Raw genomic sequence first — 18,875 nt, forward strand, 5'->3', positions numbered from 1 at the left:
TATCAAGCCAGGCCAGTGCGTGTGGTCACATCTTCCTAGGATAGAGCCGGACCTATAGATCTGCATTAACAGATAGATAAAATGAACCTTTATTAATGAGTTTAAGCAGCAACAGAAAGTAAAACATTACAGATTCACACAAGGGTCATATCATTAAAATGATATACAGGTAACTGTTAAAACAAACACTTGGAACAAAAAATTAATTAAATGAATTTATATTCATTTTGGAGTCCAGGTTGAACATTCAGCTAAGTTTAAGTATACCTCCTAAATGTAAAAAAAAAACAGTTTTAAAAACCATCAATCCATGTGTGTCTCTGAATGAGCCGTAGCCGTGTTTAATTGGAGAAAGTTCTGACTCATCCAGTCATTGACTTGTTCAATGCACTTACTCAGTGTTTGAATTGGAGCATAGTCTCCCGCTGAAATGGTTATGTCCATTTGTGTCTGATCTGAACCCAGAATCCAAACCGACTGCTGAGGGAAGCCCCCATCACTTAGGGGCTGCAGAGCCCAGCAGCTGACAGCAGGGAAGGTGCATGACAAAAGAAGACATAACTGAAGAACCGTTTGTCACAAAGTAAGAAAGCGACCCAGCTTGGATGTTGGAAAAGATTTGTAGTGGTGCGATGAGAGGAATATGGAGAGCCTGTGTGTGGAGCAAATCCAACAACTGCATACGCCTTAAGAAACACTGTCCCTGCAGTGAAGTATGCTGGGGGCTGCATTACTTGTGTTCTATCCATCATACGGAGTGATGTGCGCTAATCTTCGTACCAGGGGAGCACAGGTTCGATTCCCACTGCAGTCAGCAGGTCGTTGTGTATGTAACAAATGACATGAATTGTAATATAAACATTGGAGAGGTGTTGTAATACGTTTACTGTCAAATTTGAATCTAAGCAGCTTTATTCATACCAGCAGATACAGACTTGGACGAAATTGTTGGTACCCTTCCATTAAAGAAAGAAAAACCCACAATGGTCACTGAAATAACTTGAAACTGACAAAAGTAATAATAAATAAAAATGTATTGAAAAATAACGAATGAAAATCAGACATTGCTTTTGAATTGTGGTTCAACAGAATCATTTAAAAAAACAAAATACTGAAACTGGCCTAGACAAAAATGACCACAGGGTCAAGTTAAACTAAGGTGTGTCCTGTATTTCCTGTATTTCATCACAGTGTCTTCAGACTTGTAATCAGTCAGTCTGTCTATTTAAAGGGTGAACAGTAGTCACTGTGCTGTTTAGTATCATGGTGTGTACCACACTGAACATGGAGCACAGAAAGCTAAGGAGAGAGTTGTCTCAGGATATTAGAAAGAAAAGTATAGACAAGCATGTTCAAGGCAAAGGCTATAAGACCATTTCCAAGCAGCTTGATGCTCCTGTGACTACGGTTTCACATATTATTCAGAAGTTTAAGGTCCGTGGGACTGTAGCCAACCTCCCTGGACGAGGCCGCAAAGAGGAAAATGTATGACATATTGAAGAGACTGATAATACGAATGGTAACCAAAAAACCCAGAACAATTTCCAGAGAGATTAGAGGTGAACTCCAAGGTCAAGGTACGTCAGTGTCAGATCGCACCATCCGCCAAGGAGGACACCACTGTTGAATGCAAATCATAAAAAAGCGAGACTGGAATTTGTCACAATGCATGTCCATTTACAGCTTTCATAAAGTGTGCCATATTAAATATTTACAACGATTTAAAAAAAAAAGCAGGACAAGAGGCTGCATATAAAATAATGTTTATTGACTCGTTTAAAAGACTTTATGTTGCATGAAGCAAATGAAGGATGCTAATAGGACACAATGAATCAGGTGTAAACTCTCGGTGTCAGGCTCTGATATTTGCCGGGGCCTCAGAGAAAGATTGTGTAAATGGAGGGAGCAGTTAAGTCCCCGATTATGTCATAAACACTAATGAGCACAGTCTCTCTTCGGCAGGAGGAAAAACAATAAACAAGGGAAGCAAAACAGTTTAACAGCATCCTGGAGACTCGCTGTCCTGTTCCAACGTCGCCACAACCTCTCTCTAGGAACACTGGGATTTCACATGCACTTCTGAGCAACAGTTATGACCAATCAATAAAAAATAGACCACCAAGAAAAAAAGAGAAATTCACTTTTAACTTGTCAAAAGGACTTTATAGTTAATAAAAAATTAAAAAACAATATACATACAAAACATTGTGCCATTAACTGAAACGGTTAAGTTCCAGAAAACGATGCCTTTCATACTTCTGATCGAGTCATTGAAAAGCTTTCAGCACTAGAGGTGACGAGGAGAATGACTGGAGAGGAAGCAGACGCTGCTGTAGATCGCTGTGAGACCGTCTTCCTCGTGTCAAACACTGCAGGGCGGAGGGCTGCTCTGTGGGTCCTCCTGTCTCTGTGCATAAGTATTTTAGTTAAACAAGTGGTGAGAACAAATCGGAAATATTTCCTCCCTCAACCTGGTCGCTTCTGTTTGTGATGCTGATGTAAGACCTTGTACAGCGGGTGGTGTATGAGCGCCTGCTGCAGAGGGGAGGAGTTTAGCTACATGTTGCTGCTAAGCTAATACTGCTAGCACAATACCCTTTGCATGGATAATGCACCCCCCCTACCCCTTCATTCACGGTGAATTTGGTGCTGTGGCTAACAACCCTCAGATTTCAGACAGAGTGACGCGTAAGGACTCCGCAGAGCTCTCAACAGCCAGGATGAAGGTGTCCTCGTTGGAGTAGTGCTGGATCATGTTGTCGTCCATGTTCACCAGGATCCTGAGCGACAGGAAACACATCACAGAGGGCCCCGTTACTTTGAGGCAAACTCTGCAGTGAACAGCGCTTCATCTGCATATCTATTTCATTTGGTCCTGTAGATGGTAATGTTGGTCTGTAGGTTGGTGCTTGAAATATGTCAATCATTTTTTATTGGATTGCCATTCAAATACGCTAACAAAATCATGGAACCCAGGGGGTGGATCTTTCAACTCTGATGACCCCCAGCCACTGTTTCATAGATGTTTTGTGAACTTCCTCAACAACTCTTTGATCCCACGCTGAAGCTCTTCGTTGTGGTTTAATGTGAAACGACAGCACGAGGAAGCGTCTTGAAAACAGAAACTTTGTTCATCCCTCAGGATGATTCAAATAGTCATGGTAAAACTACTTTGGTTTGGAACAAATATCACTACAGCAATCAAATACTGTACGTAAATGCAGGTTGAGGTACATGACCTGGGACTACGTCAATGCTCCTCTGCAGTTCAGAAGGAAATCGATTTTTTTTTTTACTTTTATAAATGAAACATGTTACCAGGGAGTATAAAATGTAAACCAAAAAGTAATTATTGCATCGAAACTCATTTATGGGCCATTGTGTATAATGAGTAGGTTTTTTATTTTAATATATTTTTAAGGTAAACATTTGTACTTTAATTTGAGTTCAATTGAATGTTTAATGCAGTACTTTTACTTGTAACAGAGCATATTTGCACCAGGGCCAGCTATTGTTATTGGTTATGTTCCCATCACTTTTTAAGTAATAAAATGTACAGATCTTTTGCACACGGGTGCATTGGACCCCCTAGATCTAGTATCTATACGCTCAAAGTGCACCAGATTGAAGCATTTTACGTTTAAACATTTGTTCCTGGGGGGGCATACCCTTGGACCCCCATAGAGGATGTGACCCCTGATCTACAGCATTGTAATACTTCTACTTATCTTGTCTTTTAATTATAATATCCAGCTGCATTATAAACTAAACTAACGACATGCCATCATCCTCAGCTTCACTTTGTATTTAGTGCTACTTAGGAAATGTTAGCTAACAAAGAAAGCTAAGATCGAGAACACGTTCAACATTATGACTGCTTGTTAATATTAGCTCACTCACCCTTTTTTGCTTTTTTGGTAAACTCTGGCCATCTTGTCAACAGGTAGTGCGTATTTCTCAGAGATCTGAGAAACAATAAAAACAAAATGTTAAAGCACCATGAGGCCCTCCCTGTGTATCACCATCTAAATGCATTGATGATCTGGAGCACAATGGATTCCGTTATCCAGACTATGTTCCGTTATCCAGACTAAAGCAGCAGTTAATCGTCTCACTAATACTCACAGCCTCCGTCAGGGCGTTCAGGGTCGGGGAGCGCAGCATCAAGGCATCAAACACCTCATCACACTCCTTCCTCACATACAGCAGGACTGAAAAGTCATGAATAAACAGAGCATAATAACTTTTCATTCAGACACAAAAAGAGGAGGAGGGAGGGCAACATTTACACACCTCTCCTCTCCAGATCCACTTTGGACTTCTTAGGCTGAGGCACACGGACATCTTCCTCAGCAACACATGCCATCCTCTTCATGGGAGTACTACACACACACACACACACACACACACACACACACACACACACACACACACACACACACACACACACACACACACACACACACACACACACACACACACACACACACACACACACACACACACACACAGTTATTTAAGATGTCTTTGCATGCAAACCCCAAAGATCATCAAACCAGAAGTGTGAAAAGAACAGTAGATATGATTCTCACCCATCTCTGTTCTCTTCTTCACTTTTAAAAGCAAACACCTGCACAGGGAGTTAAAGAGGATATATTCTGCTGATGTTCAGGTTCAAATAGTGTGTGTGTGTGTGTGTGTGTGTGTGTGTGTGTGTGTGTGTGTGTGTGTGTGTGTGTGTGTGTGTGTGTGTGTGTGTGTGTGTGTGTGTGTCTCACCTGTCCAGCTCTCTGCAGGTTTCCAAAGTGCACGTCAGGAATGAAGAGCACAGGCTGGGAGTCCAGGTCTAGCATGGCTTTAAACAGGGTGCTGTCCGCCGTCTGGAATGGGGGGGTATGCCCTGAGCTGCGATTTTTCCCTATTCAGAGAGAGTGTGAACTCGCATATGTTGCCAGGCAACCATTCAAATGACAGTACCAAATGTGGTTACCCTTCATCTTCTTCCTGAGCTGCTTCTTCTCTTCATCACGAAGCTTCCTCTCAGCGCCCTGCAAAAAGCACGAGGGACAGAATGTGAGAAGAGGCTCTCAGAGTCCAGAGGGGGGGGGGGGGTCACAGGGACCACAGCTCACCTTGTCACAGAAGACCTTGATCTGAGCGAAGGCCCTGTGGATTGGCCTGCTGCTGCAGCTGGTGTAGCTGTAGCTGTCCATCTGGATGATCAGAGGCATGCCCTTCACTCCCTTCTGCGACGAGAAGTCTGTGCTCAGACAGTTCACTGAGATAAACACCTGGGGGGGGGGCAGAGATGCAGAACATAGGTCAGCTCCTGGAGGGATCTGTACAGATAGGGAGGGACATCGCTGACTCCTCCCAGCAGATCAATCTGCAGAGGAAAAGATTGTCGTGCAGCTCAACTATTTTTAAGTATATATACACCAAACTTAATAACATTATGTTTCATATATTTGAGAAATTTCATATCATAAAATTGTACACATTCATTTATTCATTCATAACATCTATCCATACATGTAAGATTAAATATCAATCAAATACTTAATCAATCACAGAGGGAGACTGGGATTGGTTACGGATACAACATATTAAAATAACATTCATTAATCTTTGTTTGTAATACGTTGAAGTAAAAGTCAGGTAAGTCTCAATATACAGTATTTATGAATGTATACATCATAGTTTTAAATAAATCTAATAGAAAACCACAAATATTAAAACTACTGTATATTAAATGATACAACCTGTTGGTATAATATAATGGATGAGCAGTTGAGTTAGTTAGCTAGAGTAATTGTACATTGATAATAAATTATTTCTGATTCTGATAATATGCAGTTATAGTTTGCTGAAAGTAATGCAGATTGAACTGAGCTGGTCGTGTGCAGCTTTTAAGTATTATCTATGAAATATCTGTGTAACATGACCTCATAATCTATGACGCAGTCCGGCATCAAATAGTGAGCTAAGTAACTTTGCAAACAGAACAATGGTAAGTGAAGCGACACCTTGATACAAGCTACACTACAGGACACACAATAGAGGGATAATACTTATAGGTAGAGAATATATCAAATATATAATACAGAAACACAGTGAGTCTAAAGACTAATCCACTACCTTTTTCTTCAAAACAACCCCGAGTCAGTTAAAGCCAGCCCTGCTCCCTCTGTTGGCCAAAACATGGCATCGCACATGAGGGAACAGATTCCTGTGATTCATGAGGAGGCCGGATGACTTTCCAGTTCCAAACAGGAACAACATTAGATTCCTCATGTCGGCTCACCAGCAGTTTCCCACTGCGCATCAACCACATCGTGCCATGACCTGCAGAGGTGAGGGCTGGGAAGGCCTGCAGCACAAAGAGCCTCCACACACCTCCACAAACACACATTTCATCAAACACACACCTCCACAAACACACACCTCCACGAATACAAATCTTATCAAACACACACCTCCACAGACCCAATCCATCTCAGTTTCTCCAGAGAGACTGGACGTGTTGCTGCATGTGAATGTGTGTGTATGTGTGTGTGTGTGTGTGTGTGTGTGTGTGTGTGTGTGTGTGTGTGTGTGTGTGTGTGTGTGTGTGTGTGAGAGGCCTGTAGTACTGCATGTGTGAGCTATCGAATACCTTCCTAAAAAAAGAATGGTTCTGATAAGTGGCTGTTCAGTGCCATCCGCTCAACCTGGCACAAACAAACAAAAACAAAAAACAGACTCATACAGCAGGAAGCAGCTCTGCTCCCCTACCAACACATTTCACACTCCAATAAAATGATGATGGTGAATGTTGCTCAGCAACAGCAGAGACATGACAAAACAAAACTGATCATTTGCAACAAAAATACCAGTTCTGTTCGTCATCAGAGACTGATTAGACATCATTCTGTTAGGAAACCCGAATTCAGAGAGAACTGTGGCAGAGACATGAGCCACAGACCGACTCTCTGAACCTCCCACCCTCCTGTTCCAAGCAGGCCCTGCTCTTTGTTTTGGACAGAGCCACTTACACGATCAACCACAACATTAGGACCCCCTGCCTAATATTGTGTAGGTCGAGGCCTGGACTCCACTAGACCTCTGAAGGTGTGCTGTTGTCTCTGACTCGACTAGATTTTAGCAGCAGATCCTTTAAGACCTGTTAGTTGGGAGGTGGGGACTCCATGGATCCGTCTCGTTCATCCAGCACATCCCACAGATGCTCGATGGATTGAGACCTTGCTGTGTTCCTCAAACCATTCCTGAAGCATCTCTGCAGTGTGGCAGGGAAAATGATCCTGCTGAGAGAGGCCACTGCCCTTAGGGAACACAGACTCCATGAAGGGGTTAGCATGAGCACCCTGACTGGTTTGGTGCTGGGTCAGCCTTCACTCCCTACGTGCATCAATGAGCCTTGGCCGCCAATGACCCTGTCACTGTTTCACCGGTTTTCCTTCCCTGGAAAAACTTCTGTTAGGTACTGACCACAGCAGACCGGGAACCCCCCACAAGAGCAGCAGTTTTGGAGATGCTTTGACCCTGTCGTTTAGCCATCACAATTTGGCCCTTGTCAAAGTCGCTCACATCCTGACCTTTGCCCATTTTTCCTGCTTCCAACACATCAACTTTGAGCATAAAATGTTCTCTTGCTGCCTGAAGTTGCTTTTCATCTACACAAGGTCTACAATACATTTAAAGGAACAGAGCTTTGCTGCTGTCAGGTGTAGAATGCAGAAAGTCTGTTCTTTCTACAGCTCGATGCTGGATCTTGATCATACCAGAGCCTAAACACACTAAAAACAATGAGAGTGAGGGTTTATGCCAAACAGTAAAAATGTATCCACAAACCCACAAGTAAATAAGGCTATTTGTGAAGTTCAGCCCAAAACACCCGAAGGGTGGGCGGATGCTGTGTGAGTGTGTGCTTACATGTTGTAAGCCTGTCCCAGTCTTTATTAAAATGATGATGATGGGGGAATCCAAATAGATCATTTCAGGGTCTATTGCAGTGTCTGGGATTTTGATCTTCCCAAGAGAAAGCAAGAGAAGCTCCCTCTGAAACCCCCCAGCATTAGGCTCCTCTGATAGTCTGCAGTTTCATGGAGCAATCTCCAGTAGGCTCTGAGTGTGTACTTACACACAGAGAACAAAACCAACTTGTCAAGTGCCTTAGTGCATGTGAGAGTAAATAAAATAATAAATAGTGAAAGCAATTGTATTTGAAATATGTCGCTTGTAGATCAATCATTTCTTGCTTTGATTTTACTGCACCTTACCCTATACTTCTGTTCCTTTTACCTTAGCTTCTTCACTGACATCCCATGTGAAAGAGACAGCGTTGTAGGCAATTTCTTCCACGTTCCCAATCGTGCTGAAGCTCTCCTTGTAGTCAGCTGAAGAGTGAAGAACAGGGAGAACTGTTTCAGTGATGTTGGACTCATCGACACCAAAACCAGGCAGTTCTCTCGGCAAACACTTCAAACATAAACATTTCCTTTTTCTTTTGCATACTGGTTTCAGTTAGAGTTTAAAAAGATCATAGTTCCCTCGCCAATCTTTTTTTGAATAGTTGTGAATCTAAACTTTAATATCTAAAAATAATAGAGGCTGAAGGCACCATAGTGAAGCTCTATAGAACAGCTAACACTTAGCATCTTCTTGCTCTCTTGATTTCCACAGGTGGATGCATCGATAGTGAGATTTCTGCGGCCCAAACGCAGGTTCAATCTACCACGAGACGACAGAACGCCACTAGTCTTTGGTCCGAATGGAGCTAAAGCATATTATGGTATACCTGCAGTTCTGTAGGGAAAATATTATATTATTGTTTTATTTTTTGTAGCTGATATGGGGGAACTTGTTATACTTTTTGGCAGCTTAGACAAGTGGTTCCTACCCTGGAGATCTGCCTCTCTAAAAGGTCACAAAACCAGTCGGAGGGAATGGAAAGAATAAAAAAGAACGATTCCATATTTGCAAATAAGGCATTTTGTATCTTCACTGGCTGCGTCTTTTTCTCTTAACCTCCTTGGCAATGACGCAGAAAAGTTTATCTTAGAGCACCAAAATGGAAAGCATTTTATATCATCATTCTATTCAATCCTCGGTTCTGCTGGCACATAAGAAATGCCAAATATTTCCCGTAAATGGGAGATTGATTTGGGCACTGAATATATTGAAGATGATTGGCAGGCATCTATAAACTTAATCCGAACCACGTTTATATGTAATAGGCTGAGGGAAACCCAGTATAAAATTCTTCATAGACTGCATATTACTCCTGTCACCTTACATAAAATGGACCGTTCTATTTCCCCTTTGTGTGTTACTGTAAGTGCCATTCTAAGAGGGGGACATTTCCACTGTGATTCCAGCTGTGGTTCAGCTTCTGTTGACTGGTTACCCTGAATTCACACATTGTGGACTGAAATACTGTTCCTCATATTGATTGATATTCCAGCATGTGTCTACATACATTTTATTTACCCTATCTTGTCTATCTATAGGTATTATTGTGATTATGTTAATGAGGATATTTATTATTAATATTATTCAATGTTGTCTAATTGTGGTTGTGGATGTGCCGTTTGGTTGTCTCTGGGGGGGTGTTTTGCATTGTCCTGTGTTAAATGTATAAAACTCAAAGAGTGCTTATAAAAAATAAATTCTTCTGGTAAATCATTTCTTTATTTTTACTCTAATCTTTGCTTTTTGGAGATATTGGAGACCTTTACCCCTTTGGATCTTGAGACCCTTCTTTAAATGAAAATAAACCAACTGGAACTACTAACAAAATCTGGTGTCAATTCCAGTTGATCTTTTTAAATTCATTTGTAAGTTCAAGTCAAGTTGCAAATTAGCAAACATTCCCACAAGGCCATTGTTACCTCCAAAAACACTCAACTCCTCATCTAATGGGCCTATCTCCACCAACACAAGAAGGCAATATATTTTAAAGATATTCTATTCTGGCATGAACAACAGCTAAAACCACCAGAGTCTGATACCTCTGCCACATACCATCAAGGTTTCAACCACAGGTTGAGGCCTGCCTCTGGCTTGAGTCCAGGCCCCCACCTATTTCTCCTGTTAACGTCTATGCAAATGCAGACCCATTGGCTGTCTATTCATAGTGCTCTTGTGGGAATCGTGGATTGACAGTTATTCAAATTGTGCCGGGGTTTCCCCTCAGGATATGTGACAGGATCCTGCTGAAGGCTCCTCCAGGTTAAACACCTGCTTACTCTCTTTTTAACTCCCTGGTTTTGAGGAGCTCTGTGTGACATTCAATTCCTTACATAATTTAGTAATTCCTGTTTTACTGAAAACCCCATCAAGCCATGATGGTAGCAGGAAGAGCTCACCGATGTCCAGGACTCTCTGTTTGGCAGTGTGCTGGCGGGAGTGCCAGTATTTCCAATTCTTCAGCTGCTCGTCTCTGCACTTGTCTTCTCCAAAGACAACCATGATAACACTCTGAAGTAGAAACACACGAATACAACATATAATGCATCAAAAAACATTTCAAAAGGAGTTCAAATGTATTTAAACTAGTTTAACAAAATGTCAAAATGAAACTAAAACCTACGCTTCCTCACCATGAACCCCCCTTCCACCCTCACCTGAACAATACTGTCCCGCTGCAGCTCAGAGCCTCCCCTGGTGCATTGCTCATTACTGGATGGGCCCCCATCAGGCGTTCGTCCACTCACCCGCACTTTGCCTTTGGGCTGACTTATTGACGATTCAAAGTCGGCCTTGGACAGTGTCAAAGCGTAGAACTGGCCCCGGTTCATGTAAGCCATGGGTCCCTCCCCCTGCCGCGGCCGCAGGGACATGCTGGCCTCCAGACAGTACTGGAAGCTGACACTGAACATGTTTCATAAAACTACAGCAGCTCTTGATACAAGAGCAAACAACATTTGGTAAATTTAATAAAATCTTAAAAAAGAAGCATTAAATGGATCATAAGGCTTTGGTAAGTTTGGTATTTATTTTTATGTCTGTAAATCCCATGAAAATAGCAAAAGTATTTTGTGAGTATTAAAAGCTTGATATATCTCATTCCTCTGTGCCATAGAACTAACAAATAGTCCCCAGAATAGAACAACACACTGATCTATGCATGCTTGGCAATATGATGATTTTTATATTTCTATATATTCTCGATTGTGATGTTAATGTTCATTTTGTGCTAAAGTCTCTGAAAAGGAGAAATGAAATAGTCCCACGTCTTATATAACCTGTATGTTTAACGCTTGTGAGTATCTGTGAATTTTGACTTACGTTGGAGGGCTGTAGTGGAACTCTTCTCCTGAGGAGGGACTTCTGTTGTACATCTGTTAAAGAAGAATATGTACTGTGCTTTAGAAGGAAAAAATACTGCATACTGCCACAGAAGAAGCAAAACAATCCTACAAATGGGATCCAAAGCGAGACACATTATCACCTCCACCTCACCCCCTTGTAAGACAAGTCTCACCTCTCCTTCCACAGCGTCCTCATATATATGGTCTGGAGTACCTCTCTGTTCATTTTTCAAGAACCCGGCACGGGGCAAATAGTAGTGGCTCTGCTCGTAAACCATTCTTGTCTGCTCTCTGGGTTCTTCTCTGTAGGAACCTCCAAAGCAGGGAACTCCCTTGGGTGTGTGACCCTCAGTTTTGACCAGAGCCAGAGCTGAACCACCTCCAGCTTTACCATCTCCTCCTCTGATCTCTCCAAACCTTGAGCCCTGGTGTTCTGTAGTGTTGATGTTGTTTAGGGAGAGGTTTACAGGCATGGATCTGAGAGTCTGAAGATGGTGATCAAACATCACCAAGCTGTCACCGTCATCTGGCCCATCAGAAGAGGGGTCTGTGGTTTTAACTCCGCTGGGGGCCCTTCTCCTCTCTCTGGGAACCTGATAGGGTAAAATGTGTTAAAAACAAATCAGAATGTATTTAGTCACTTTATATTTGGAATAACTAAGATACCATAGTCATCAAACGTGTCAATTAGTGAGCACAGTAATTGCAGAAGAGTAAATGCTCATGCATTGTCTCTGGTTTCAGTTCGGACTGTAACACCATATATGTATTTGTAAGTCCATATTTGCCACTGATATCAACCATAGGCCAATAATTGTTTGCCAATTTATTTTAAAATTTCCCAAAGGCAACCTGGAATGTGTTAGGTCAAGCCCAGGTATGTCATTGGTAAATTGGCTGTGATGTCACACTTTCCACACCTTGTAGTAGTCGTACAGCAGTCCCAGAGCTGCTGCACTGTCGTCGTCTCCATTGATGCTCATCATGGCCTTAGTGGCAGCAGTCAGGGGGTTTTCCAGGTAGCTCCTCCACGCCTCATCCTCGCTACTGAACACTCTGCGAGACGGTGCAAGCACTTCATTTGGTACCACCACTACCAGTCGTTTACTGAGAGGGCCACAGGAAAACGGGAAGAGACATAAAGCCATGTTGTCACTGCAAAGCCAGTCTGTCATTAACAGCTGCTACGTCTGCCAAGCCACCAAGTTTGCCCCAGGCTGTTTCTCACCAAACTTCAATGCAATTGTCCGCTCTATGTGAGTGGAGTTAATGTTATGTTCAATTAAGTATATTACTCAACTCAATACACAACAGAAAAGTGTTCTGTTGACATCAGGCTGACATGAGGGTTATTTCTAAATATTTAATTTTTTGAAAAATCATTCAAGGAGGGTGGCAAGAAGAGCACACATTCAACGGTCTCTTTATTTACTGTATCTACTAATTATTCAACATTTAAAAATATATCACTTAACTATTCCTCCTTCAATTACAGTAAGGTTTTAAAAAACACACTTTACTTTTATAGTTATATTAATTCGGTGATTAATTAATTTAGGGCATGTTGTGTGTAGTATGCTACCACAACTTGATAAGTCTCCTTCCTATTCAATACATATCAGGCTATGAGAGGAAAAAGAGGAGAAATACTTCTGAAAGATTCCTAGCATTTGCAAATGCTGCAATAAAGCTGACAGAGGTTATTTCTCGCAATGTGAATGCCTTTGTCCTACCTGTCCAGGTCCATGTTGCCTCCAGGATTCTCTGGTGTTCTCTAGGACTTGCTTGAGAAACTGGACTTTCTAGTTAGTGCAGGTAAGTTTGTGTGGGAGACTGAGAAAAAAATAGGCGTGTAAGAGGCTGGTTCTATTTAACCTCTCAGCCAATACAACCAATGAAGTCCTCTGTTACCTACGTGCTTACAGGCATTTCACTATATATGATGGCAGTTCAAATTTGAGCATAAGTTATATAAATACAGCTCCATTTCTTGCTCTTGTCATAGTGGTAGGCTTTCCTGGTGAATGGAGGGATTTCACCAGGCAGTATGCAGTATGCGAAAAGAAAGGAAAGCTACCTCTTCGATTAAAGACATGTTTCTCTCCACAGGTGGCACAGTGATATCCCCAGTGGTGAACAGGGAGGGGAAGGGCGGAACGGGAAATGAGAAAAAGGTGGACACGATGATATTAAAATTCAGTTTCTACCAACACTGGAGGATTGTTTCAAAGCTTCACTCCGGTTAATGTGCTGATTGCTGAATTGAGAATATGCATCAGCTTGGCCACGATTTAAAGGACATTTTGTGTTCTGAGACGTTACGTTAGAGCAGATGAATTTAGAGGGGATTCGATTGAAACCCCTCCCCTCCTGATGAGACTCAGAGTGAATAGTGTGAAAGGATTGCCTTTAGTTTTAAGGTTTGTATTTTAAAAAAAGCTTGGGTTTGTGTACAACTGACCATACTGTCTTTATCAGGATTGTATTGTAAAACTATTAAAATGCAGTAACAGGAAAGGATAGGCAGCCGGTTTTCATGTTGCACTGTTTTGGTCTGAACCGTGACACCTTGTGGTGGGCGTTAAAGTGTGCATCATGCAAACACAAACCATTTCAATCGAATAGGCACTTAGAAATAGGGTTGACTATCGGGAAATATTCTTTATAGAAGTATGTTTTGGAAGGGTAATGGGCTGCTTAATTCACATGATCTTTGGTACGTTCGTATTTGAGGTTATTTATTTTACATTTACGCATTCTTGAATCAATGCTCCCACAACGTGAAGTCAGAAATGTTTCCATCCCACACAAATAGTCATGGATGTTTAAATATATACATAAAATATGTAACATAATCCCTGTAACGTTACAATCCCTACAACAGCGCTTCAGTCGTGACCACAGACATACGTGAAGGCAGCACAGTGTAGTGAGCATGCGCATTAGCGCAGTGAGGAGAATCCACTGCGTCCAGTGAACGTAATGTAGTGGGGTGCTTGGGAATGCAGCTCAGGGCCGCACTCCTCCCCCCAACCACTCCTTTAATTAGGGCAGAGTATAAAGTGCACCTGCTGCAATTGTTCTTTCCTTTGGCTCTGCCTTCATGGTCGGTGGTGCAGGTAGGCTGTCTCTCTCAAAATATGTCTCAGTTACTTCTAGTGTTTGTTAAGCTCACTTGCTGTTTCCTTGCAGTTTGTCCAGTGACTCTTTCTTCCTGTGGTGAGTAGCGCAAAGAACCTCAATTATTTGTACCTCATGGTAGTCAATTTTTAACCAGATTGCAATTGCTTTTAGGTTCACCTGCTGCTGTTTTTGTGTATGCCAGTTACTGTTTTTGGTTAGTCCAGTTTAGTTTCAGTTAGTTTTTGTTTAGCCAACTGGGATTCCCCATTGTTTGTTTAACCTTGTTTTCAGTTATTACTTTTCCGTTAGTAAAGCTGAATGCCGGTCATTGGGGGGGCTAGTCACCCTCACTATTTGTTGTGGTGAAGATCACCGGGGACCACGAGTGAGGACCTGTTTGCTGTGTGTGGTTTGCTGTGGCTGCACCTGGTGAGTATTTGGTTGCACCCTAGTGTCACGAGAAGTAACCTGCCACCCCATTAACTAGCTTCAGCCCACCTTTTTAGATTTAGTTTCTTTTCTTATACAGACTTTTAAATGTTACATTTTAGATACGATTTTAATCCCATTATATAATAAAAATCATTTTAAAACTGAGTAATTCTTGTTGTTTTATAACCCACTATTTGGTCTTCCAACACCGTTTTCCTGAGTTTCCTTTTTCTTTTGATTTTACAATTAATAAAAGTTACTGTATTCTGAAACACGTCTCTGCCCCTCAGTCCTGAACCTGTGTCCTAATCTTTTTATGTTTATATCCTGGGGTTCAAGTCCCCAGGTGGCGTTGTCGGTCCTCCATCCCACTTCATCATAATTTAAATTTAACCTTACCACAGTAACATGGCATCTCTTAAATGCTTGTTATATTGAGTAACATGTTTTTTCACTGGTAATGCACAGTGGTGGAAGAAGTACTCAGATGTATTACTTTAGTAAAAGTAGCAATAATACAGCTTGAAAGTACTTTGTGACAAGTAACGTCCTGCATTCAACATCTTACTGAGGTAAAAGAACAAAAGTAACAGCATCAAAATATACCTAAGTACCAAAAGTTAAAGTACTCCTTATGCATAATGGCCCATTACAGAATCGTATAGTCACTGGGCTACTCTAATGATTATTCATGTGTTTTTATCATTACTGGTAAATGAAGAGGTCATTTGAATAACTTGCGACTGGATGTATCAACCTATAAGTGTCAACGTTTATTTAATAATTGATTTAGATGTTGTAGCTAATCTAAACCTCAAAATGAACTTGCAACAAAAACTGTCAAATAAATGTAGTGGTCAATCAAAAGTACTTCAACATTGTACTTAAGTACAGTACTTGATTTAAATGTACTTTGTTGCTATCCATCACTGGTAATGCATTTACAATATCCTTATATGTACATAATATCTATGAGCGTTTGTTCCGCCTACTCAACCCAGAGTCAGGGATAGCAACTAGCTAACAGAATGGTTTCCTCTCCTTCAATAAGAACATTGCATTTCTATTCTATTTATTCTTAAAATGTCTTCAAATCTCTGTGATTCTGAAATGACTGTCTTCCGCTTAATGCTCGGTGGCTAGCCAAAGTTGGCTAATGAAACTAGCATTCATGTAGTGGTTTAGAGTTACTAAATTTACTCAAGTACTGTACTTAAGTAAAATTGAGCTACATGTACTTATAGTATTTACATTGTTCGCTACTTTTTTCTTCTACAATTCAGAATTAAATATTATACTTTACTTGACTTCTGGTTCATGTGTACCAAGCAGTAAATGAAATAATGCAGTTAGTTCCACCTTTACCAGCTTAATAAACACATTAAAATATCAATCATTTCAGTCAAAATATATAATGTATATTGTTCTGAAATAGGCCAATCTGCATAATGAGTACTTTTACTTTTGATACTTTAAGTATACTGTATTTTGATGCCTCTGCTTTAACTTGAAAATGTTTTTGAATACTGGAGTTTTACTTGTAACTGGCATTCCTACATTTTGGTATTTATACTTTTACTTAAGTACAAGAACTGAGTACTCGTTTAACCTCTGTTCACATGACGTGAGTTAAGGATGGTAGCAGTATGAGAGGGAGGCTTGGCGGAGACTGACCTCATTACGCCCACAGTGAACATGTGTGGATGACATGCTGTATGGAAGATGTTGCAGTAAGTCACAATCAAAGAGTAACTAATACTTCTTTCATACACACACAACAATTACAGAGGTTTTTGATTTATGACCTCAGTTGTATTGATAGAATAAATCACACTGTCATTATCAGTCGAAAAAAGTTTATACCACCATTCACTGACCTAGTTCCAGTATTATGTCTATAAAAACTTGAATATCTGCAGTCAGATTTTCTTTGGGGAAATTTCCAAGTTAATGGCCTTATACTTGTGACCCAAATGAGTGGCAATTACCCTAGTTCCACAGACAGCACTGTATTGCAGAGTTTGAAGTTTAAGAATGCTGTCCGTAGATTTAAAATTGTCAAGGTATGTTCATCTGAGGCTACAACTGGTGTGACTGCTTTGTGTTTCCAGTTTGTGCTCTTCTGGGCCCCTGTGTATTCCATTTTTTCTTTCCATCTGCTTCTAAAAACGTCTTTGTTTTTCAGGGGTTTTTTCTCATCACCTACCCCTACAAATTATCTTACACTTTCATCAGGCCTTGCGTCAAATATGGCCTTGTTGATCCTGAAGCTTCAGTCCCATGGTGTTTTTCCAAATTATATGTTTTTTCAACCTATCCTCTCGTGAGAATTTTAGTTCTGCTGACAGCTACACTCATATTTGTGCTAAAATGTATATTGTAAATTACGTTTTCATGCATATTTTCTGTGTATCATTTCAAAATGTTACACTCACAATCCATTGCCTTTGTGGGCTCTACATCATTGGGCCCTCCCACTGATTCAGGACAGGCTTTGAATTGAAAAGAATGTCTGAGTGACACTGACTCAGCTGAACAATGTTGTTATACTGAGATAATTGAAAGTCATCTGCTTCCAAATTCAATAGACTATATACATTAAAGGGCTGCATTACATTCTGATTCAGCTATATTTAAGTATGTCATTTCAATCATTTGTATTTTCCTAGCCTTCTATAAGAGAGAAATTATTTTTGTACAAATAAAGTATTTTCAATATATTTTGAGTTTTAGATCATTACCAATAATGTGGTATTACTGTGTTTGAGTATGGACTGACAATCAGCCATGTTTTTATTTTTAATTTCTTTGTTGCCAACATGTTATGTATAACCTTTGAATAAAGATGATCCTTTTAAATGTAACATTGCTAGTGTTTTTATCTTATAGAAATGTTAAAATGCATATATTTTTTGTACTTGAAAGTATGAGCGCTTAGGTTATATTTATTGCTATTGTTATAAAAAACTAAAGCTAAATTAAAGTATGTTCAGCCATTTCTCTTAACAAATGAATCTCAGAATGCTGCTGGAAAACCCTGTAATGTTGGAAGTGAAGGGTGCCTGTATGTGTTCAAGTTCTCCAGAAGCAGTTCTCACTTAACCGATAGGCTTTTTTCCTTTATTTGAAATCCCTCTTGTTAGCTAGTAACACCTTTCTGGACCGCACCTTGACAAATGAGAAGTATAACTGTATATTTCTAAAGATGTCAAAACCTGATCTGCACTTAAATAGGTTATATGCTCGACATATGGCCATAGGGCAAAACATGTGACAAGGCAAAAAATAACTTTTTGTAGGAAACCTACCAGAATGCAGAAATAGTGGTTACAAATGTCACTCTGGTGTAGTTTAGGAGCTTGGTGGTATGTAGATAATGTGCACTATTACCATCAGCTCCACAGAGCCACAATCTGTATCACAGCACCCATATGAGCTGCATTCATTTGAGGTTTTAGGATTCCTTTCAGTGATAGTCACCATACAGTATGCCTCTGTTCTGGTAAAAAAAAAAAAAAAGGGATCTGCAGTAAGACAGAGTACATCTGCTTGGTGGACTTCCATAAAAAATGTTTTCCCAATTGGGAATAAAGTATTTCTGATATCAGTAACTGTGTTGTTACAAGATGATGTTTTCATTATGTGTTTCTCCACTTGCTCAGATAACATGCTTATATTTTGGGATGATTTCTAGTATTAGTTAACTTACAATGCGCAAAACATCTGGTTTTAACATATGATAATATACTATTTCGCCTTTAAATTGAAAATTGTAATTAGTAATTTGATTATTTTAGCTAAAATATTTCATCCACAGTTTGCCTTCTCAGAATGTCACCAGGATTTATTGGCTTTCTTTATGAAAAAAACAATCAAACAATTTGACCAGTTTCTCCACACTTTGATTCCAGATTTACCACTTGAGTATTGTTTTTTGTTTCTCTTAATTTTTTCCCGCTGTTTTCTGTTCATAATGGCCTCAATTTCTGAAGGGCATTTTTTTATGCG

General features: G+C 40.4%; 1 protein-coding gene and 1 long non-coding RNA gene across 6 annotated transcripts; one reads left to right on the forward strand and one right to left on the reverse strand.

Moving 5' to 3' along the window:
* Positions 1-1,747: 1,747 nt before the first annotated feature.
* Positions 1,748-13,429, reverse strand: LOC134862119 (grainyhead-like protein 2 homolog). Of its 5 annotated transcripts, none has more exons than XM_063879842.1 (15): positions 13,046-13,429; positions 12,233-12,419; positions 11,486-11,905; positions 11,290-11,342; positions 10,626-10,866; positions 10,368-10,479; positions 8,302-8,396; positions 5,133-5,291; positions 4,991-5,048; positions 4,779-4,918; positions 4,593-4,630; positions 4,294-4,382; positions 4,126-4,211; positions 3,901-3,965; positions 1,748-2,407 (listed from the first exon to the last, which is right to left on the reverse strand). In XM_063879842.1, the coding sequence occupies exons 1-15, from the start codon at positions 13,057-13,059 to the stop codon at positions 2,251-2,253; spliced, it is 1,914 nt and encodes a 637-aa protein (XP_063735912.1). In that variant the 5' UTR covers positions 13,060-13,429; the 3' UTR covers positions 1,748-2,250. The 5 variants fall into 5 exon arrangements, with proteins under 5 accessions (XP_063735912.1, XP_063735914.1, XP_063735911.1 ...); XM_063879844.1 differs by having other exon boundaries at positions 10,716-10,872; positions 13,046-13,428; XM_063879841.1 differs by having other exon boundaries at positions 10,626-10,872; positions 13,046-13,427.
* An 840-nt stretch (positions 13,430-14,269) lies between these two features.
* On the forward strand, positions 14,270-17,680 carry LOC134862052 (uncharacterized). The gene is made up of 5 exons (XR_010165459.1): positions 14,270-14,431; positions 14,505-14,531; positions 14,727-14,864; positions 16,502-16,597; positions 17,053-17,680. It is a non-coding gene; the product is annotated as an uncharacterized LOC134862052 (long non-coding RNA).
* The last annotated feature ends 1,195 nt before the right edge of the window (positions 17,681-18,875 follow it).

This window comes from Eleginops maclovinus, chromosome 3 (assembly GCF_036324505.1).
Source record: "Eleginops maclovinus isolate JMC-PN-2008 ecotype Puerto Natales chromosome 3, JC_Emac_rtc_rv5, whole genome shotgun sequence".
In the NCBI taxonomy this organism is placed as follows: Eukaryota; Metazoa; Chordata; class Actinopteri; order Perciformes; family Eleginopidae; genus Eleginops; species Eleginops maclovinus.

Excerpts from the sequence above, each read along its gene's own strand:
- LOC134862119 (XM_063879841.1), bottom strand. Across the intron at positions 4,631-4,778 it reads ACCTGCAGAGAGCTGGACAG|GTGTTTGCTTTTAAAAGTGA; the intron begins GTGAGACACACA and ends CTCCCTGTGCAG. Across the intron at positions 2,408-3,900 it reads TACCAAAAAAGCAAAAAAGG|AGACAGGAGGACCCACAGAG; the intron begins GTGAGTGAGCTA and ends ACTTATGCACAG.